General features: G+C 54.1%; 1 protein-coding gene across 8 annotated transcripts in view; it reads right to left on the bottom strand.

Moving 5' to 3' along the window:
• Card10 (caspase recruitment domain family member 10) overlaps nucleotides 1-21787 on the bottom strand; it is a 29443-nt gene that overhangs the window by 2147 nt on the left and 5509 nt on the right. For 3 of the 8 annotated variants that reach the window (XM_075959943.1, XM_075959944.1, XM_075959936.1), the window contains exons 4-19: nucleotides 20160-20485; nucleotides 16575-16766; nucleotides 15448-15603; nucleotides 14493-14618; nucleotides 12945-13229; nucleotides 11783-11908; nucleotides 10590-10711; nucleotides 9737-9765; nucleotides 9285-9408; nucleotides 3448-3607; nucleotides 3097-3208; nucleotides 2431-2674; nucleotides 2201-2270; nucleotides 1339-1432; nucleotides 455-613; nucleotides 241-359 (exon numbers count right to left, since the gene is read on the bottom strand). In XM_075959943.1, coding sequence (XP_075816058.1) covers nucleotides 241-359; nucleotides 455-613; nucleotides 1339-1432; nucleotides 2201-2270; nucleotides 2431-2674; nucleotides 3097-3208; nucleotides 3448-3607; nucleotides 9285-9408; nucleotides 9737-9765; nucleotides 10590-10711; nucleotides 11783-11908; nucleotides 12945-13229; nucleotides 14493-14618; nucleotides 15448-15603; nucleotides 16575-16766; nucleotides 20160-20485 — 2444 coding nt within the window. The remainder of the gene's footprint in view (nucleotides 1-240; nucleotides 360-454; nucleotides 614-1338; nucleotides 1433-2200; nucleotides 2271-2430; nucleotides 2675-3096; nucleotides 3209-3447; nucleotides 3608-9284; nucleotides 9409-9736; nucleotides 9766-10589; nucleotides 10712-11782; nucleotides 11909-12944; nucleotides 13230-14492; nucleotides 14619-15447; nucleotides 15604-16574; nucleotides 16767-20159; nucleotides 20486-21787) is intronic. The other 5 variants (XM_075959937.1, XM_075959938.1, XM_075959941.1 and 2 more) reach the window with 5 other exon arrangements.

Raw genomic sequence — 21787 nt, 5'->3', positions numbered from 1 at the left:
ATCTCAACTGCCACTCCCCCATCAGTGACCTCCCGCAGCCCCAGCCAGCAAGCAGGACAGTGGAAGATCAGAAATAGGGATATTCAGGGAAGAAATACCAGCCCACACCTCAGAGTGACCACAAGAGTCATGGTCCCAACCCAGTCATGACAGGGAAGACACTGAAGAGCCCGAGAGATAGTGCAGATGCTGGTTCTGGGTCCCAAATGGCATTCTAGCCTAGCACCCTGCAGCACCTACCTTCCCAACAGACTCCTGGATGGCACGGATCCTGCTGCCCAGCCCGGGGGTGGCAGGCCAGGCCTTGGGGGCTCCAGGAGCTGAGGATGCGCACTGTTCCTCTCCAGAGAAACTTTCTGCTGAGAACAAGGACGTGCAAGACGAGGGGCCATAGGCTCGGCCGTCCAGTGCCACCCAGCGCCCCTCCACCCAACCACCCAGGTGGCAGACTCACCTGCAGGACACACTTGGAAATCTAGCCTGGAGCTGGGCAGATCCAGCAGGTTGCGGATGAGCCGGGGTGCCAGGCACTCAGGCAGGAGCACCACAGGCCGCAGGGCAGACACCAATAGTGGCCGCACCAGACTGTAGGGTTTAAGGCTTCGCTCTAGCTCTGCAGAGGAGAGGGGAGTGGAAGAGATGAAGGGCTCCACGGGATACTTAAAACCAACATCATCTTCTGCCACCGAGTTTCCCTTCCAGAGTCCTGCTGTGCTCACACAGACACACACACACACACACACACACACACACACACACACACACACACAAGCTGGGACTCTTGCAGAAGGCGGCTTTCTGATCCTGTCTCAGATCTGCCCCCTACAGGCCACTCCCCGCTCAGCACTTAGGGAGAGGCTTCCAAAAGCCAACCAGATCACGTGACTCCCTGCTTTCAATGTGCCGCGCCACTGACTTCCCAACACATCCCAGGGCAAAGGCCACATCCTCCCAGTAGTGACATAAGTATTGCCTGAGGGCCTGGGTAGAATCCAGCCTCTGCCTGAGCTGTGCTCTTGTTTCAGCAGTGGGCTCCCGTCAAGCCTTGGAGGCTCTGGTAGAAAGGGCCTCTCTGCCAAAGTGTTCCCTAGCCTCGGCTGCCCCTCAGAAGTGCCTCTTCCTCACCCAGCTCCTCCCCAGCCCCTGTTGTTGTGATAGGTGGTGCAGATATTAACCCTCATCAGATACACATCCCAGCACCTGCCAACCAGCTACCTTCAATCCATCCCATCAGGGGTCTTGTCCCTCAAGACTGTCCCCACCTCTAAACCAGCCTCCGCTCAGAGACGCACTGGACACTTGAGCAGTGGGGCTTGTTCCCCATGCCCTCAGATTCACCTGAGCAGGGTTCTGCTGATAGCTGTTCGGGCGAGTCTCCTGCAGCGCCCCCTGCAGGCTTGGGCCTCACCAGCCCCAGGGCTCGTTTCTTCAGCTAGGAGCACAAGAAGGAAGATCGTCACACAAAGCAGTCCATCCCAAGGAGGGTGCCCATCCCAAGGGGGGTCTTCCTGCCACTTGCTGTCCAGGCTCAATAGGTCCAGCACATAAGTCTCCCCCCAGGCCCAGCCCAGCCCAGCCCAGCCCAGCCCCTAGCTAGTTCCTCCAGTGAACAAGCAGCAAGACCTTGGGTAGGAAAATCAATGACACCCACACTATTTAGCTCAAGCCAGACAGCTATGGAGCAAACACAGGGGGTGGGCCCTAGGCCCCAGATATGTGGAGACTCCTAGACGCTGCTTGCTATCCAGGAGGCAGGAAGAACAACCTCTGGTAGCAGCAGAGGCAACCCCGTAGCTACAGGCTCTTCAGTCTACCTGCTACACACACTCCCTGCCAACTCTCCGGCAAAGGGGTCTCCTGGGAACCTACTCAGGGAAACTCACTTTGCTATGGGCACAGGGGTGACCCGGCCCAGGGACTGAGCACATGGCTGTTCTCGGGCCCACAGTGTACGAGCCACACTCCTGAGCCCAGGGCACATCCCATTACAGTTCATTTCTCCACCGCCCCGCTCGAGGAAACTAATGCCGTCTGTTTCCTAGGTGCCTAGTAAGTCAATCAAATCCTGCTGACATCGTAACGTAGTCCCACCCCTGCTCTTTCCTCAAGAAGGCTAAGAATACTCAGCCTACCCCTCCCTCTGGACACCATCCTACTGGTCGATTGTCAATGCCTCTCTCTGCCCGCCATCCCTGCTTACGTTGCTTCGAGGACTTCGGTGCCTGCTGGAGAGCAGGCATTTTTCCTGGCCTTCTAGAAGCTGCTGCGCCCTGCAGGAGGAAGTTAGGTCACACATTTGAAGAGAAAAACAAGCCCCAACTCCTCCTCCAACTCATCCTGTCCCAGAAGGCAGTGAGGGAGTCCAGGGGAAAGAGGAATACATCCCCGCACCAGATCTCATGGGTCCCTATCCCAGGCCTCCAGTGTCACCTCTGATAATTGGGCACAGTGCCCCGGTCCAGGTCCCGTAAGGTGAGGGGGTCAACCCGAGTGCAGAACCATTCCTGCCTCCGCTTGTATGCGGGGTCCACCAGCCGCAGGATCTCTTGAGCTTTCACACAAAGGGCGTGGGGGTCTGGCCGCTCGGGCAGGGAGAGGTTGGCTCGAATGTAGAAGGGCTCTGTACCCGGTCCCTTTGCCCAGGCATCCAGGGCCTCATGGAAGGACTGACAGGCTGGATTTGGGCAGAACAGGGAGGACATAGGAGGCCAGTGAGCCCAGGGACTGGTTTCAAGGAACCTTGCTGGCCAGTGATATAACCCTCTATAGGGCTGCGAGGACCATTTTCAAGTGGGGAGCTTAGGTGAAGACGAGTAAGGGATTTGCTCAGAGCCCCCCAGTCCCTAACAAACAGTGCCAGACTCAAAGCCAGATCTCTGGACTCTTAATGCAGCGCTGCTTTCATAGTTAGGACCTAGTGAACACAGAGAAAGGACACGGGAACACACAAAAAGGAGGCCACAGCCCTGTGGGACACCAGACGTGGACTTCTGCATCCGCTGCTGGGCCCTTCTACTGCTACCCCCATCCTCGACTGAAGGAGCCCCACTGCCTGGGTCCCTGAGTCCAACAGGTCCACCCACAGACCAGGCTTACCCTTTGAGTCCAGCAGGAAGGGGAGTGTAGAGCCCTGGTTCCAGGGCAAGGTCCTCTGCTGGGCCCCAGCGTCCAGGCCTGCCCCCTCCAGGCCAGTGCCTTCTGCCCTTGGCTGAACAACCCAAGCAAGCAGGGAGTGATTTTTAGGGATGTGGCTCTGTCAAGATGCTGTCTGTCATCCTGCCCCACCTCCCACTCTACCGAAATAGATGCTAGTCACGGCAGGCTGAGGGCACAGCAGTTCTACTTCCGTCAGTCCCAGGAGCCCCACCCACGGATGCTGCTCCACCAACCAACATCTATCCTTTTTAGACAGGATTCTCTTCCCCGACTCAGAGAGAGGGACCTCACCTCTTTCTGTTCTGTCCTGGCCGAACCAGGTCCCGACAGCACCCTTCGCACCACGGCCCCAGACCATCTGTCCCCAAGGACTGGCAGACTATCTGGACTCTTATCCTGGGGCTCCAGGCCCCCAGAAGGACTCCAACCTGAGACTCGGATGGCCAGAGACCTTAGAGAAAGGGGAAGAACATGGGAAGAAGAGTCCAGTCAGGGCTGTAACACTACCTGAAAAGCAGCCAGGATTCTGCTGCCTGAAACAGGCCACGAGTCTCACGCAGGGCCAGTGCCCCTGAAAAGTGCCCTCACCTTTCCCCCCTCCCCAGCCTGGTTGGTCGTACTGCTGCTGCTCCAAAGCTCAAGTCAGACACAGCCTCTCCCTCCCAGACAAACCCACACACCCACCCGGCCCCACCCCTACCCCAGTTTCAAGCCTACTCCAGCAGCACCCTGTCAGGTTTTGCATTTTCTCTTTAGAACCCTTCAGGCCCAGACACCTGTGGAACCCAGCCTGTACCCCTAATTCCCAGACTGATGTCTAACACACCTAGGATGAAGAACCAGAGCCTGTCTTGCTTACAGACCAAGGAGGGTGGCAGGTTTGGAATCTAATCTGAAAGCAGCTGCAGGGGGAGCAGAGGGTAGGAAGAAGTCCCAGGGGAAGATACATCTGGGTCCCCTCTCAGTGAGGAACAGCCGTACAGTGACAAATGAGAAGAGTCGGGGCTCCAGGGTGATGGGAGGCTTGGGCACAGAACACAGGATCTATAGGCGGTTCAATACCAACAGCAGCAGCAGAGGCAGCAAGATAGTCCAGGTGCCCCACGTGCTCCCCACCAGCACCCCAGCTTTGTACTTTGATTACCAACTCAGAATCCCTAGCAATGCCAGGCGGTGGTGGCACCCGCCTTTAATCCCAGCACTTGGGAGGCAGAGGCAGGCAGATCTCTGTGTGTTTGAGGCCAGCTTGGTCTACAAGGATAGGCACCAAAAACTACAGAGAACCCCTGTCTCAAAAATCAAAAAAAAAAAAAAAAGCAGGAGAAGGAGGAGAAGAAAGAGAAGGAGGAGGAGGAGGAGAAGAAGAAGAATCCAAGCAATGGTTCCCAGGAAAATCAGCTGGAACCAGCCAACTGTCTGAGCCACAGGAAGGCATCTGTCCACCCGATACCGTGACACAATTGGGGCTACTATGAAGCCAAAGAAATGCTGGGATCCCCATGAGGCAGAGTCCTGCCATCCCTGGATGAGAACCAGTAGGGCTCAGACAAACTAGCCCCAGGTCTCTTCCATGAGGCTAAGGCTAGGCCAGTTGCAGAGGAGCAGCTTCTCCTCCAGCAGAGCCTACTTTACTTAACAGCACTGACATTGCCCCCTGCAGCTGTCCCCTCAGTCAAATGAGAAAGCCAGGCCCATGGGGCCTGTCCTGCCTCGTGGAGGCCTAGAATGGGGAACTCTGACACTTGTCCAACCAGCAGTCAGAGCAAAATATTCTGGAAGACTCTACTAAGCCTGTCCAACTCATAGCACACAGGCCACCCAGGACAGCAATCAGTACATCCCAACACAACATCATAAATTACTTAAAACATTATGGGATTTTTTTTCTGGCATTTTTTTGTAACCCGGTTGCACAGAGTGTAAACTATGTAGGTGACAAGCTCATCCTGGACTCACAAGAATGAACCAGCTGCTCGTCCATGAAATGAGGATGCCAATGGTGTCCCTCTGCCCCGTGGCGTGAGATGAAGGACAGACAAGGCAAGCAGCTGTGAAGCCACAGTAGGCTGAGGAATTCTCCGGCCCAACCAATTCTGGTCTTAGCAGAACTGAATACAAAATGCAAGCCTGCCTCCTCTCAAGCAAATAGGACATACTCCATCTCTCTTAGACAGGGTCTCAGGTATCCCAGGCTGGCTCTCTATGTAGCTGAGGATGACCCTGAACTTCTGATCCTCCTGCCTCCACCTCCCAAGTGCTGGGATTACAGGTGTCCATCACCATATCTGGTTCATACAGCGCTGGGCTCTGTGCATGCTAGGCAAGTCCTCTGTCAGCGGAGCCACAGCCCCAAGCCAGGACCACTGTCTCATGAGCCGTTGATTTCAGGTTCTTCCCAGGCTTTTCTTACCAAGGTATAAGGTCAGAAAAGCCAAGAGGGGAGAGCGCCATAGAGGGAAACAGTATGGCCTGACGCCACCGATGCCTGTGTCCCAGCCCTCAACGCCAGCTCATCTGACATGTCCAGCCACAAGTGGAAATTCAGCGTGCCCTCAGCACAGTGTCAGCATCTATATCCTTAAGACTGCAAGCGCTCAAAAAACTCTGGCCAGGCTGATGAAATGGCTCCGCAGGCAAAGGTGCCTGCTGTCAAGTCTGGTGGCCTCAGTTCCATTTCTGGAACCCACAAGATAAAAAAAAAAAGAACAAATCCCACAACCTCCTCTAACCTCCACGAATGCTCTATCGCACACACACCACACACACCTACACACATACAACACACACGCGTGCATATCTACATACATATAACACATGCACATGCACGAGCACACGAATGCATGCACACACACGTGCATACATACACACATGGGCACACACACATAAGCACACATAATAAATAAGCAAAATATAATAACAAAAAAATACCTTGGCAACTTCCTGTCGTCAGACAGGACTGAGGACAATCCCATTGGCCCAATTTCCCCAACTGTTGCAAATCCAGACTACAGTTATCATTCATAACTGCACCAGAACAGCTGCTCTCAGATTCCTCTCGTGTCCCTGTGCTCCCCACGACCTAAAGACTCAGGAACACTGTGGACAACCACCCCTCCCAGCATCCCCAAAGGACCGTGCAACTTCTCTGAACTCCAGGAGCAAGCAGCCTGCTCTGAGCACTTGGAGTTCTGGGAACGCCCTAGGGCTGGGTGGGAACAGTGCAGAGATCCTCTTGTTTGGGACCTTGGCAGATTCAGAGGAGGGGGAGAGAGCTGGAGAGACCAGTTGACCCTGACCCTGGCTGAGACTAAGGCACTGGGGCCTGGGAAGGACAGGGGCTCTCCAACTCCGAGAAGGGCTCCTAGCCCCACCTGCCATTTCTGCCAGCCATGAGTGGTAACTGCCTGTGAGTGTCCCTGTCTCAAGCACTGTGGGACGATCTCCAGGCTGTGTATGCAACTGATTTCCATCAGTCAGGAATCTGGGATGCTGGGGCTGAGGGCTCCTGATAACCCTCTGGGAGGTAGCAACACCACAACCATGTTAGAGATGTGGGAAATGTCGGGTACAAAGCAGTTACCACTTACCAATGGTGGCCCAAGCCGTGGGTAGTGGACGTGGACAAAGACTGTTAGAACTTTCTCTGTGTGTGGTCAGAAGGTTCTAGAGGTCTCTAAGACCACATGAGTGAGTATAGACAGTTGCAGGGTTCTGCTGAAAGACGGCAGACCAACTTTCTCTACCGCTCTCCCACCATTCTTGGAACTCCTCCCTGCCACCTCCCCCCACACTGCCATCTATTGTCATCTTCTAGCTCTGCTCCACCCACCCCAGTGCCTGACTGCCTGCTGTCCCTGCCCTGCCCTGTCCTGTGCCCTAACAGAGGAGCGGAGAGGCTGCAGGAGTGACAGAACTATGTGTATGACGCCCAACACGAGCATCACAGACAGAATGCAGGTGTGCCCAAACTATACCAGCCTCCGGTGGCTTTGGACTTAGAACAGATCCTGAGCGGGTTCTGGCCTTGGGAGATATCTCAGTAAATAAAGTGCTTGCTGCATAAGCAGCAGGACCTGAGTTGGGATGCCTAGTACCCACATGAAAGCCCGGCACAGCACTGGAGAAGCAGAGGCAGAAGGATCCCGAGAGCTTACTGGGTAGCAGCTGGTCTAGACGAAACAGTGAGCCCCAAGGGCAGGGAATTAAGGTAGACAGCCATGCAGAAAGTCACTAATGTCAACTCTGGTCACCACACCTGCACACCCATGACAGCACACCCGTGCATGCATACACTCCCACAGACCACGTTTGCTTGTGTGCACGCGTACATGTTCACACTCGTACATACACGTGTACACACACACACACACACACGGGTTCTCCAAAGCCATAGCAGTAGCCAGAATACCCAAGAATAAGCCAGGTTCTGTTCAAATCAGGAACCGTGAAAACAACAACATTTTTGTTGTTGAGAGAGAGAGGCCCTGTCGTGAATCCACACCACACAGGACACTGAGGCGCTCAGAAATTAAGCGGCCTGCCCAAGCTCCCAGGGTAGCATTAAACAGCAAGATCTGAACTCAAGCCTGCTCTCCCCCACCTTAATCCCATCCTGGGACCTAAGTGGTGACCCTGGCCTGGAGTTAGGGAAGGGCCTGTCCCCCTTCCTCTTTCAGCCACCCCTGAGTCCAGCTCAGTCTGTGTTCTTCCTTCAACTCCTGCCTTCCCAGAACAGCAGGGGCAGCAGGGGTGACCTTGGTGATTACAGACAGCCCAAGCCCAGGAGGGGCGAACCAGAGCCTTGCTCCTGGTCCTGCATCCTGGCGCCCCCTGGACGACAGCCAGAAGCCGCTGCAAGCCAGGCTGGAGGAAGGGCTACAGCAGGCAGGAAGGGAGGGACCTCCGCCCCTTCCCCCATAAGCACATCCTGCACAGGCTGAGACAATGTCACACTGGGCCCACTGCCGGATTGGGACTGCAACAGGAGCAGGGGGTGGCGGTAGGTGGGTGGGGTGCTGGAGGCTTGGCCAAGCTGCCTCTAGGAGGCAGAAGGCCTCTGGTCCAGCTCTGTCTTGATCTGTCTGACTTGAGATTCATTTCCCTGCCCCGAACCCCATCTCACACTGACTGGCATTCAGTGTTTCCTAAGGCTGTCCCAGAACCCGAGTGTGATGGGGTCCCTGAAGATGGCCCTTGTACTTTTCTGCTCTATGATCCTGGACAAATTCAAGACCAGCCAGGTCTACACAGCAAGTTCCAGAACAGTCCAGGCTATACAGAGAAACCCTGTCTTGAAAAACAAAAACAAAACAAAACAAAACAAAGCAAACAACAAAAAACACCTAGTCCCAGGAGTGCAGCAGCTAGCAGCTGCCCTGGCACTCACCAGCAGCCAAACCCTCCCAGGCATCTAATTCACACAAGCCAAAATCCACATGTCCTCAGCCTGAGTCATGGAGCCCGTTGGGACTCATCTGGCCTGACCTTTCACCTTCCATCTTCCCTTCTTCCCTCCAGTTCACTGACTCCAGGCCCTTCCCTGGCCAACCTTTCCTTACTTCCCCCAGCAGCTCTGAGTTCAAAGGTCATGTGGCCCTGAGGAGGTAGAGGAGGGGCTCCTTCCACCATGGACAGAGTGGGTCATTGTCAGGGGCATCCTGCCCTAATGTTTTGTAACTTCTGTTTTGGGTTTGTGGCCACAACAGCTACGGGGGCTCCCGTGGTGGCCCCAGCCCTGGCCATCCTAAGTGGCTCGGTGGCTCAGCTGGGTACTGCCCACAGAGTTCAGGGCAGGGATGACTAGCAAGGAGGAAGCTGGAGTGAGGGTGGCATGAGCAGCAAATACTGGGCCCGGCAGAGCTCTCAAATGAGCCAGAAGTTTCCAGACGCCCACATGCAGAAGAGATCATTGTTGCCTTTAGCCGTGTAAGGAAACTGAGGCCCAGGGAGATGCAAGCAGCTGGGGCTCACAGAGCACAGAATCCCAGAGTTGCCATGTTTGAAGACCTCACTGTTGAAACATGCCTGAAGTAGAGGTGTGGCCGGCTGTCTCCCTGCTAAGCCCGGGACCCTCTGCAGCCGTGTGGTGACGTGCAAACCCTACTCCACCATCCTGGAGAACTGCCTACCTATTGAGGAGGTCCAGGCCACAGCCCCGGGCCAGGAGGCCTTCCGGCTTTCCCAAAGGCCACACACTGTCGGAGGAGGAGGATGAAGAGAGGCCGGGGGACCAGGGCTTAAGGGTCACACTCCCTAGGAAGGAAGAGGAAGGTCAGGAGTTTGGAAAACAGAGACGGTCAAAGGCAACGAAAGGGGTCTTGGCAGGCATAAAGCTGGGTCAGGGCCACAGGGGGAGGCTCCAGTTTCCTAGAGGAGGAAGAGGTGGGAAGGAAATGAGGGGCCCCACATGGCACACCCAGGAGCAGGTGTGCAAGCCAGACCCTAATCATCAGGAGCCTCCCACACAGCCTCTCTGCCTGGACAGGGGCACAGACAGTCCAGGGGGAAGGGAACACGCAGGTTCAGGCCAGTAGCAAGAAACTCCCCCAAAGTAAGCCTCCCCCAGGGCCCTAGGAGTTACCTGTGATATCCGACATGCTGCTAAAAGACCTGAATGAAGAGAAGACGGGGTGGCAGGTGAGGCCTGCACCACCCTGCCCTATGTCCTAACTTAGCCCCCCAGCAAACACTGGTCAGGCCCTAGGGCCAGGGCACCCAGCTACCCAGTCCCCTAAAGTCACAAGGCAAGGAGTTAACTATTTGATCCGCACCTGGCTTGTCCTTCGATGCCACCTCCCCTGACCTCTGACCCTGCCATCACCTTCCCCTGCTACCTTTGACCCTTGACTCCTACTTGTACTTCCTGAGTTAGAGCACCTTCCTCACACCCACCCCTTATGAGAGCAGGGTCACTTCACAGCAAGCCTGTGGGCACCACAGCCTCCCCCCTCCCCAGCCTCCCATCAGGAGGCCACTTAGAGGGGGAAGGTTGTAATGGGAAGAAGCAGGAGACAGGAAATCCCACATCCTGCTCTGGCTATTACGGATGTGGCCTGGGCTTTCTGACCTGCCTGCTGCTGAAGCTGAGGCCTGGTTTTCTTGCTTTGAGTGCCCCGCCCCTGGAAACCTCTCCATCCCCAACCTAAGCCAAGCGGTTTCTAAGATTGAGAATCTGAGCTCCCAGGCTGCCTGTGGTGACTTCCCCAGCCGAGTGCTGGGCTGCAGCTGAGCCCACTCTGTCCTTTGACCTTACCCTGACCTGACTTGGTTCCTCTTTGGACCTCATTGCTTCTAGAGCTCTGATGGCCACAGGGCAGCCAAGCGAGGGGACCGTTGGTCCTGCCTGACTCACAGTTGAACTCAAAAAGATTGCAGCTGTTCAGGACCCAGCAACCCTTCCTCAGGAGGGAGCTCCCACTGCTGGCTTCAGTTACCTCTTAGGGGGCTCTGGGTCCTCTTCGCGCTGCCTGCGGAGAATGGAGCCGGCACTGGGTGGAAAGGGCAGGATGGAGAGTCGGTTGATCTCCTTCTCACTGTCTGTGGCTTCCTCCTGCAACTCCAGAATAAGGCCTGTCACCTCCAGCCCACCTATCCCAGCCTTCAGCTCACTGGTAAGACCTGGGGCCCACACATACAAGACAACAGTGTACGAGCACCCCCCACACCTGTGGGCTCTGGGAGAAGCTTAGGCAGCAAAGTGCCTGTTGAGCAAGCCGGGAACTTGATTGGATCCTCAGCTCCCGCACAAAAGAAAAAAAAAAAAAGAGCCAGGCATAATGGCACACGCACTTGTAACCCCAAGGGTGGGGAGGCAAAGATAGGAGGATCTCTGTGGATTGCTAGTAGCCTAACTAATCAGAGAGCTTCAGGTCCCAGTGAGAGTCTGTCTCAAAAACAAACAATTAAATAAATAAATAAATAGATAGATAAATAAATAAAGTTTTTTTTAAAAAAGGGGGGAGGTGTGGAGAGGTGGCTCAGTGGTTAAGAGCACTGACTGCTCTTCCAGAGGACCCAGGTTCAACTCCCAGCACCCACATGGCAGCTCACAACTGTCTGTAACTCCAGTTCCAAGGGACCCAACACCAATGCACATAAAAATAAAAATAAATAAATTTTAAAAAGAGAGAGAGAGTAAGGGCCAACGAGATTGCTTGATGGTTAAGAGATTCTATTGCTCTCAGAGGCCCTAAGTTCCAATCCCAGCACCCACATGAGACATCCACAACTGCCTATAATTGGACCTTGAAAGGGACCAGACATTTCTGGCATCTGAGGGCACCCGTACTCACACACACACACACACACACACACACACACACACACACACACACACATAGATATGCACACATACATATAATAGAATAATAAAATAATTTAAAAAACAATAGGGCAGATGGCTCTTGAAGATCGACACCTGAGGTTGACCTCCAATCTTTATATCCATGCACACACATGTACCTGCACACAGAAACACACATAGGGAGGGGGGAAAAGGTTCTTAGCCTCCCTGGGCCTTAATGTGCTTGACCACGACATGCGACAGTTGGCAAACTGGAGACAATGTGCATGTTGGCAATATAGAAAAGGCCCAGGCTTCTCTTGTTTGGGGCAGGTGACAGCTTACCGAGGTATGGGCCTCAGATCCCCCGGCTTCTCCTGCAGCTTCAGGGCCTCCCAGAGGGGATGGGAACTCACTGAGGCTCCAGGTACTGCTGAGGTTGGAGCACAGGGAATGGGAAGAGGCACAGGCCTGCCAGAGGAGGAGGGAGGATGTGAGCAGAGCTGAGCCCAGGCTGGCCACAGTCAGGACACCTACCACATGCCAGGCAGAGGGAAGATCTGGGCACAGGGTGTCAGATCGGGGCCTTCATGGAGTCCATGCCTCAAAGTGGGAGAGACCGAAAGCCAGCAGAGGAACAAAATCACCCCTAAAGGTGAGCGCAAGAGAAGGAATGTGCCCTGGGCACAGAGCACAACAGCGCCCCACCCTGCCTGGAATTCAATGCTTTCCAGGTGAAGTGGGACCTGAGCTGGACTCAGGTCACGGGAGTTACGGCAGGTGCAGTTGAGGAGGAAGATGGGGCAGAAGCATGAGCAAGGTTCCTGAGGACCATGACAGATTCTAGGATTTGCAATACTGAGACCCATGGGACCTGGCTAAGGGGGTGGAGAGGCCCAACCTACTGGGCCTGGGAAGCAGAACTGGTGGTCTGTTTTTACTTCAGCGTAAAAGCCACCGAGGTTCTGACACAGAGAGATCACACACTCATGTGTCTTCCTTCTACTCCTCCAGCCCATGAGCTCACCACAAGTGACCAAAAACAGGAAACAGCAGAGCTCCTGGCAGAGCCCAAAGGCCACTCTCTGATTCTCCAAGGGTCCAAGCCCCTGACTGTGTGATGTCCAGCAGACCCCTGACCCGCTCCGGGCCCCGCACTATGAAAGGCTTGAGACAGCTGGTCTCTCGTGGAACTTCAAGGTCTAGGCGAGACTAGCCTCGCTGCCTCTGAGGGTCCTGCTCACAGGTCCTCCGGCAACCAGGCTCACAGCGCAGTAGCAGAAACCCAGAGGCCAGCCCACCTCTCAGCTGCCAGCTACTGTTAATCTCAACCACATTCCCACCCAGCTGAGGTTCCCCCCCCCCCAGACCTCACAGGTTCCCAGCCCTGGCCCAGAGCTTGCCGCAGAAGCCCAGCCTTAAGCCAGTACATTTTTCCCCATGAAGCAAGGTTCCCCAAGTCCACGGCACCCCAGCCCCAGAACACTATGCTGCTGCCCACACTCACCTTAAGAGAGGAGCCCCCCTGCGTCCGCTGCAGCTGCGCCTCCAGCATTGCCTTGGCCCCCTCCAGGCTGGTGACTGTGGTGAGCAGCTCATCCCGCTCCGCCTCCAGTCCCCGCACCTGTTTGCGGTACTGATCCTTCTCAATGAGGCTCTGGGAGTACTGCAGCTGGATCCGGTCTCGGCTCTGGATTGCCTGGAGAGAGCAGGACAGCCAGCCTCTGAGGGAGGCACGCAGGCTCAGTGGGCTGGATGGAAGGAGAATGGTGCTGTCGCCTGTGGGCACTTCCTGTATGGGGGGCCTGGGCTTAGCATCAGTTCATTCATCTATACGGAGACTGACTAAGAGGACTGATCGCTGGCCTCACTTACAGGTGGAAAAATAACACCATCAGGGCTATGGGTGGCTCTAGCTGGAAAGGCCAGAGTCCTTAAAAGGCTTCCAAGCCAGGCAGTGATGGCACATGCCTTTAATCCCAGCACTCAGGAGGCAGGGGCAAGCAGATCTCTGAGTTTGAGGTCAGCATAGTCTACTCTACAGCCAGGGCTACAAAGAGAAACCCTGTCTCAAAAAAAAAAAAAAAGGCTTCCGAGAAACCCACTGTGTACCCAACTTTAACCACAGCACTTGGGTCCCTACAGGATCCAGTAATCCATCCCAGCCTGGTGCAGCCAATGCTCTGTCCTCCCATGAAGGTAAGTCCTCAAGAGCTAGGTCCAGGCTCAGACTTGCCCACAGTGCTTCTGGGGAAACTAGAACCAAAGGCTTGGGGGCTGGGTAGCATAGTGGCCCCAAAAGGATCAGAATCACAATGGCAGGAATGACATCCCAAACCTACATTCTAAAGACTCCCAAGGGATTCAGAAAGCCATTCTAACACAAGTGGTGGGACAAAAACCTCCCACCCCACCCACTAAGAAGGGGGGGCTCCCACACAGTGGACAGGGGCATAAAGGAACTGGTTTGAAGCCGCCCTGCAGCCCTCACAGGAGACAGGCCGCCTGTGATGCCAGGAACACAAAGCCAAAACCTTGGGGAATTTCTCCATCAGCAAATATTTGCAGGTCCCTCCTCCAGGCTGAGAACTGAGATTCAGGAGGATGGATCCTGGAGGGCAGGGGAGCTCAGGGTCTAAGGTGGATCTCTAAGTGCTCCTAGGAAAAGGCAGAACTCCCGGCTGCAACGCAAGGACCCCTGGGTGATTGACCAAGGGTCTGAGCCCAGCTCCAGTGCCGCTTGCCCAAGTGATTATCAGCAAGGCCGACCCTCTCTGGGTCCTGGGCCATGAGAGGATCAGAGCAGAGTCTCTGGGGGACTGTGAGGCCCATACTGGACCAGTGGCCATCAGAGGCGCATGTTTCACAATCCAGCACAATTGCCTGGGTATATGTGAGGATGCTTACCTGTCTCCCTGGCCTGCCAACCTCATCTCAATTCACCAGTGCACTTTTAATGTCTCTTCCTGCAATGCCGGTCCTGCCTCTGTCTCCTCCTCCCTAAATCAGAACCAGCGGTAGAAGGAGGGATGCCACCCAGCAAGCCGCTGCTCACCTGGTCCCGCTCCTTCTCAATCTCCTCCAGTTGGGCCAGCACAGTGGCCATGCGGTGCTTATAGAGATCACAGTCCTTCAGCAGCGTTCGGTGTTTGAGCCGCAGATCCTCCATCTCTTGCAGGTACTGCGAGCAAGGCAAGTGGGCCTGGCTCAGAACCCCAGAAACCCAGGAACAAGTGGCCACCTCTGCGGGGGGATATCCTCGGACATTGTCTTTGTCTTGCTGGGCCTCAACTGCCTAGCTCATAAAGTGGGCTTGATAATTAATTGCAACAGCATCCTCCATGCCGTGGTCTCCCCGGGAAACTTCGGCCCACACCCCCTTACTCTTCTCAGCTTCTTTCCCAGCATTGCCTTGGGCTCTCAGGTGTGCACTCTGTATACCTACCTGTCTGCTAGAAACACCCTCTACAGGAGTGGGAGCCTTGGAGCTGAAGGTTTATTTTTTATCTTATTTTTAAGTATGTGTATATGTGAGGGTGGGAGGTTATGTGCACATGAGTATAGACAGCGACAGAGGACAGACCAAGGCAACCAACAGAAGATACCTTGGAGCCCTCGGGAGCAACTTGACATAGGCACTCAGAACTGAACTTCAGTCTGAAGCCAGGTTCCTTTGTTTGCGAGGCAAGGACTCTACCACTGAGCTCAATCCCCAAACCCTGTGGACTTTCTTTTTTTATTTAAGATTTATTTCCTTTATTTAAGATTTATTTCTTCATTCTAGGGAGTCTTAGATGTGTTTTCTAATGATCCTGCAAAGCCTAAAACGGCCCTACTGACACACAAGGATGAATGCGTGTGGATTAATGAGCCCAGTGCCTGCTGAAGACACCAATGCAAGGCGACTAGGGTACATGAGCAATGCCTGGCAGTATCCTCCTCCTAGACCAGGGCATTAGCAGAAGGTGGTGGAGCAGGGTGGGAGTGGGGAGGTGGGCAGTAGTGCCTACCTTGTCCCGCAGTTCCTCCGCCCACTGTAGCTCGCCTTGCACCGCATGCAGCTTCTGACACAGCTCCTGCCTGCTGTCCTGCGCCTCCCTCCAGTCATGCTCCAGGATGTCCAGCAGGATGCGCTCAGAGCCTGCAGGCCCTTGCCGGCACACCTCCTGCCAGGTGAAGAGGGCACCTCAACCCTAAGCCCTCTGACCCCACCCTTGGGCATACAGGGAGACACACAACCCTCAACGCTCCGAATCAACCAAGACTTGGCACCTAGACCTCAGGTTCTGTATGTGGAGAGTGGGTGGCTCCTCCGGCCCCATTGGCCTCCAGGAGACATGTGTAGGGAGGAGAGTGGATGAGGGTGTGTTCCGAGCTGAGTCAGGGCCATGGGTGCTAACACAACCCTAGCCTGCTCCCACTTGCTCTAGTCCCATACCTAGACCTATCCCCAGCCCTCTGACTACAGGCTTTCATGGGGCTGGCTGGCCCCGAATTCAAGATCCAGACCCTAGGCCCACATCTGGTCAAGCACCCCCAAACCCACAAAATAAACAATGTTCTTTCCTCTTTCGGTGTAGAACAATAGCCAGTCCACACTGTCACTGCCACCACGGACACTGAGCAAGTCCTGGGGTCACCCAAACCTGAGGACTGTCTCAGCCACTTCAGGGTCCGAGACTCCGTCACAAATTCCTGAAGAGCCAGGAGTGGTGGCCCAAGTCTATAATGCCAGCACTCAGGAGGCACAGGCTGGAAGATCACCACTAATCTCAGGCCAGCCTGGGCTACAGAACCAGTTCTAGAGCAGCCAGGACTAGAGTGAGCCCAGGTCAAAACAGCAGGAGAAACTAGGTCAGGTTCTGGATTTGATCTCTAATACCACATTTTAAAAGAGAAATTGGGACCCCTCTCTCTAGGAAAATGCTCACATATACCCAAGGGTACAATTTTATGGGGTTCAGATACCTCTGGGGATTGGCTACAGAACCAGATTGAACCCCCAGGGAGTGCAGTATGCTAAGGCCTAGAGCTTCAGGTGAGAAGTGAGCCCTCTCTCAGCCTCTGGTTCCAGAAGGACAGTGGGCAGCAGAGGCTGGCTTCTGGCTGACCCACATCCCCAGCACCAGGGTCCTACCTGCTGAAGGCCTTCCTGAAGCTCCTGTAGTGATGCCGTCAGCCGCTGGTTCTCTGCGCGGAGCTCGGAGAGCAGCTCGGCACCATCTGGCTCCCTCTCCTTGTCTTCAGCCCCAGGCAGTGGCCCCCGGGCCCTCCGCAGCAGCGTACACTCTTCCTCCAGCCGGCTGACTTTGAGCTTGAGTTGATCCACCTGAGGTCCGAGACATGAATCAGCCTGGATGGGACCCATTGGAAACCACCCCCAATGTGTCCCCAGGTCCCTGAGAAGCCTAGGCAGGGGTTTGGCCTGAGACTCAGTTCTGAAGAGGAGCCAGGGTGGCAAACATGGCAGCCAAGAGGGAAGAGGGAAGGGGAAAAGCCAAGACATCCTCCCAGGGACAGTCGTGAAAAGATGTCCTGCATATAACACACAATTTGACCAATGACAGTGTGGCAGAAGGGGATGGAAGGAAGACAGGGTCTGGTCCCAGCTCTGCCTGAACTGAGAGTGGCCCTGAGCAAGTCAAGGCCTCTAGCTGTGCCTCCCTGAATGTCCTTAACTAGACCAGAAGGAGAAGAAAGAAATGATGGGCCTGAGGGCCTCATCCAGCCCAGATCCCACCCACACAGCCCCCCATACACACAGGGGAGTTGGGGGGGCTCAGAAAATTCTTCACAAAGGAACTGTGTGCGGTGGCACATGCCCATAATCTCAGCACTCAGGAGGCTGAAGCAGGAGGATTGCCGAAAGTTTAAGGCCAGCCTGGGCTATTATTAAATTCTTAATCAGTCTGGGCTACATAGTGAGACTGTGTCTTCAAACAAAGAAAAAGAGGAAAGAAATTCCTTACAGAGAAGTTTTCTCCAAGAGATGAGCTTGCTGGTTCATGCCCAACTCCCCCACATCCAGACGTAGGCTTCAGTGTTGACCGCCTGTGCGGTGCCAACCCAAGCAAGTCCCTCATCCCCCTCCCAGCCTCAGCTTTATCATCAGCACGGTGGGCCCCTCCCCTCCCCCTGCCTTCCAGAGCTGTTGAGAACTGAGGAAGACAATGATGGGGCAAAGCAGGCTATGAGGCAACCACCAGTGAGGCACAGCCATTGTGGGGCTGTTAGAAAGAAAGCCAAGAGGCCTGGCCTGTCACCAGCTCAGTGTGGGAAGCCAGAGCCTTTGGCCTGGGAGCTGGGTGGGGGTGGTCAGCTGGGGATGCCTGGCCCGAGGTTCACCACGCATGGTCAGTTTGCTGGAGTATAGTGTTCTTGTTCCAGGGGATGTTTGCCAAATGCGTGTGGGTTCTGGGGTGGCCAAGCTGAGGGAAGAGGAGCAACAGGTGCAGACCATCAGTGAGGTCGCTGGGGTGAGAGGGGGGAAGAGGACAAAGACCTCTGGTGAAGTTCTCAAGAGAACCAATGCCTGGTGTCCTGGGAGTGTCCTGGATAAAAATGACTGCTGGTCCTCCAGGCCTCGGAGCCCAGAACAGCACATACATACACACCCCAGGCTGGAGCTGGGTGGGCGGCTCCTCAAATGAACAGTGCTCTCCTCCTCCGCAGACTCAGAAAGTCTTGACCCCCGCATTCCTTTCCACTCACAAAACATGCTTTGTGACCCAGAGGAGAAAGACAGCGGGTTTCAAGGGCTGGCCTGGCCACACCCTTCACAGCAAACCGCAAATGCACATCCAGGTTCCTGCCTGACCCTCGGGCCAGCCGGCTTCCCAGTGAGCTCAGAACACAGGTCAGCCAACCAAGCCCCGGGAAACCCGGATGCCTTTAATCCCAGTGTACAAACTCCTGAGCACGAAATTACAGCGTTCACTCCTTAAATTTATGTTGCTTAGAAATAACAGCTCATTAACTTTGCACCCTATAAAACACGGTATTAAATCAGCCACCGCAGACACCTGTCCGCGGTGGGAGGAGGCCAAGATGGGGGAGCCAGGCCCATTGGCAGCGCTGAGAACTTCCACCTGCGAGGCCTCTTGAAATTCTAAGACAGGAAAAGCTCCCAGATGTGCAGGTGGATGAGGGGTGGGTTCCTCTGTTCATCTCCTCCTCACCCTCTACCCATATCTGCAAGCGCAGCTGCTGAAGCACACGGTCCCATTTGTGAGCAAAGGACCCTTCCTCTGCATCTTTTCCAGCCACTGGCACAGCCCAGCAGTGCCCCTCCCCATGACACACGCAGGACATCCCCCAGTCACCCAGGTACAATTGGCTCCCGACTGCAAACACACCACCTGCACCTCAAGCGGGGACGCGGCCTCAGGAATCTTATCTGGGCTCCCTTCCCCAAAACACTGAGCTGACCAGTAAGTACACACCCAGACAATGGTGCCTCAGAGTCCCACGTGCTGTTCCCAACTCCCAGTCCTGATGTCATCACCACCAACACTGAAGCCAGGCTTGTGAGAGAGGGACTCCAAATACCAAGATCAGAAGCCACTGTAAACTAATTCCTGGAGGAGGCCTGCTGTGTGCCCCTGGCACAGGAAGCCTCTGAGCCATATAATTCCTCAGTGCTTGGGCAACACATGGCGCTCATCAAACATGGCAGAAACTCCATTTGGAGTCTCAAGCAGAATGGAGGCGAATGAGAAAGGCACTCCATCCCTCGGCCTTTGACAGACCCTCAGTCCATGAGAGGTGACCTGGGGCTCCACTGGAGAGGACCCAATGGGAGTTCACTAGCCACGGACAGGCAACATGGCATCCCCAGGAGGAGGCCTGCTGAGGTACCAGGCAAGTGCAGTTCATGTCTAGACTCTGAGTCCTTGGACACACCCTCTACCAGTGTGAGCCCCTGTGTCTTGGAAACAGGAACTTGAGCGTCGTGTGTTGTGAGGACAAGCCAGGCACAGAACCTGTGTTGGATGACTGCAATGATTGCCAGGGCACAGGCTCAACACTGCCCTTGGCAAGCATTCTCTGCACTTGACATTCTGAGCCTGCACCTCACTGAATCCTTACAGCCCAAAGTTTCATCACCTTAGCACTACTGACATTCTGAGCTGCATAATCTGTTGCAGGGGATTATCCTGGGCATGGTACCCATGTGGCAGCGTCCTTGGCCTCTACTTACTAAATGTTAATGGCATCGCTGTCCTACTTGTGACAACCAAAACTCTTCCCGGAATGTAGGGGTACACTTCAGCACAGCTCTTCCCAGGCCGTAGGGGTACACTCAGCACAGCGCTCGCCTAGCATGCACCAAGTTCCCAGCACTACACACCAAGTAAGCGAGACGCCTGTGTCCTAGTATTTGGGAAGTGGAGGCAGGAGGATCAGAAGTTTAAGGCTCTCATTTGCTACATATCAAGCTTGAGACCAACTCAGGATACTTCAGACCCTGTCTCAAAATAATAACAATAATAATAATAACCTTAGTCCCAGAATGGCCACATGCTTTGTGGGGGCGTCTCCCTGAGTACCAAACCAGTCATAATATAACGAGACACGAACACAGAGCAGTTAAAGAACTAACTCTCAGTCAAAACTGGGTGGATGACGGCTCTGAAGCATATACTGATGACCATGTTACCACCTTTTTGTTGTTAAAACGTCTCCCTTCTCTACCCAACCCCACCGCCTCCCCAGGGCCTACCGCGAGCTGCAGGTCCCGGCTGCGCAGCACAGCTGAGTTCTTCTCCTCGCTGAGTTGAGCCAGGCGCATGGCAATCATGTAGTTCTCATCCTTGAGCCGCAGCAGCTCCAGGCTGCCGGCCTCCCAGTCCTCACGCAGCCGCTGGCAGCGTTCCTGCGCCTGTTGCTGCTCCCGCAGCCTCTGCTCCAGCCCTGCCCGCTCTTCTTCCAGTGCCCGGCCCCGGGCCTGGAGCTGCTGCTCTCGCTGTAGCTGGCTCTTTCGGGCTTCCCGAAGCCTCCGAACCTCAGTCATCAAGAACTGGGTCAGGCCCTCAGGCCCCTCCTCATCTGCCAGGACAGGAAAAAAGAATATTCAGGAGGGTTGAATAAAACCAAGGGAGATGCTGGACTGCACAGAAAAACTCAAACCATAAAATCACTTCAGGGAAGATATTCTTGCTATTGTTAGACAAGGAAGTTCTTCCCAAATGAGGCACAAAATCCAGGAGTTAGAGAAAAATAAAGTAGAAAAATCTATATTAAAATAAAGTTTGTTTATTTGCTTGTTTATTTATTTTAAATCTCTGGCCAGGTGCACTGGTACATGCCTTTAAACCCAGCACTAGCAAGGCAGAAGCAGGTGGATCTCTAAGATCGAGGCCAGCCTGGTTTATAGAGTTCCAGGACAGCCAGGGCTACACAAAGAAACTCTGTCTCAAAAAACCAAAACAATACAAAAGTCTGAAGAGTGAAAGAAGTAACCAGGTTAAAGGGCAGTCAAAACTAAAGGAGGAAAAAGGTATCCTGGGACTCAGAGCCTTAATACACAGACAACAAGAAAAGCAAACAAATAAAACCAGGAGGAAAAAAAAACCTAAACACGTTCCAGTCCACTAGCCAGGCACTAGTGTTTGTTGGTGTCATTCTTCATACCAGACACTGTATCAACTTATTTAAACCTAATAAGCACTACAAAATAATCACCGCTGGACCCATCTTGTTTACTCGCTGATCACTACATAGTAAGCTATGAACTACATTACTTAAGAAGATAAAAACCTTGCTGGGGAGGTGGTGGTGCGTGCCTTTAATCCTAGCACTTGGTGGGCAGAGGCAGGTGAGTCTCTGAGTTCGAGGTCAGCCTGTTCTACAGGGCATTATGCAGAGAAACCCTGTCTCAAAGGGAAAAACAAAAATAAAAACAAAAACCAGAAGATACAACCTCGAAACATGATTTTTACATATCTGTCAGACAAAAATGTTTCAAGACCATGCTCGAGAGCGGTAAAGGTATAGCAAAGGGGACCCTACACTCTGCTGGGGGGTGGGGAGGCGTGGTCATAAAACACTTAAAATGTACGCATTCTTTGAGAAACTCCACTTCAGAAACTCCCCCCAGCCCAGGGTAGAGCTGCACAGAACTGCCCACGGGAGGATAAAATGTTACAAAACCAGAAACAATCTGGTTGTCCACCAGCAAAGGATCCCACAAATGAGTTTACGCTACAGCTTCACCAATACTCATTGATTATGCTGTCACTTCAAACAAATGGGACCAACAATTCTGAAAAAAAAAAAAACTACTACAACAACAACAAAAACCAAGATCCTGAACAAGACAGCCAGGCCACACCTGAGTGTGACGTCTAA

The sequence above is a fragment of the Microtus pennsylvanicus genome, chromosome 2 (assembly GCF_037038515.1).
Source record: "Microtus pennsylvanicus isolate mMicPen1 chromosome 2, mMicPen1.hap1, whole genome shotgun sequence".
In the NCBI taxonomy this organism is placed as follows: domain Eukaryota; kingdom Metazoa; phylum Chordata; class Mammalia; order Rodentia; family Cricetidae; genus Microtus; species Microtus pennsylvanicus.
This window is presented reverse-complemented; position numbering and strand designations above follow the sequence as displayed.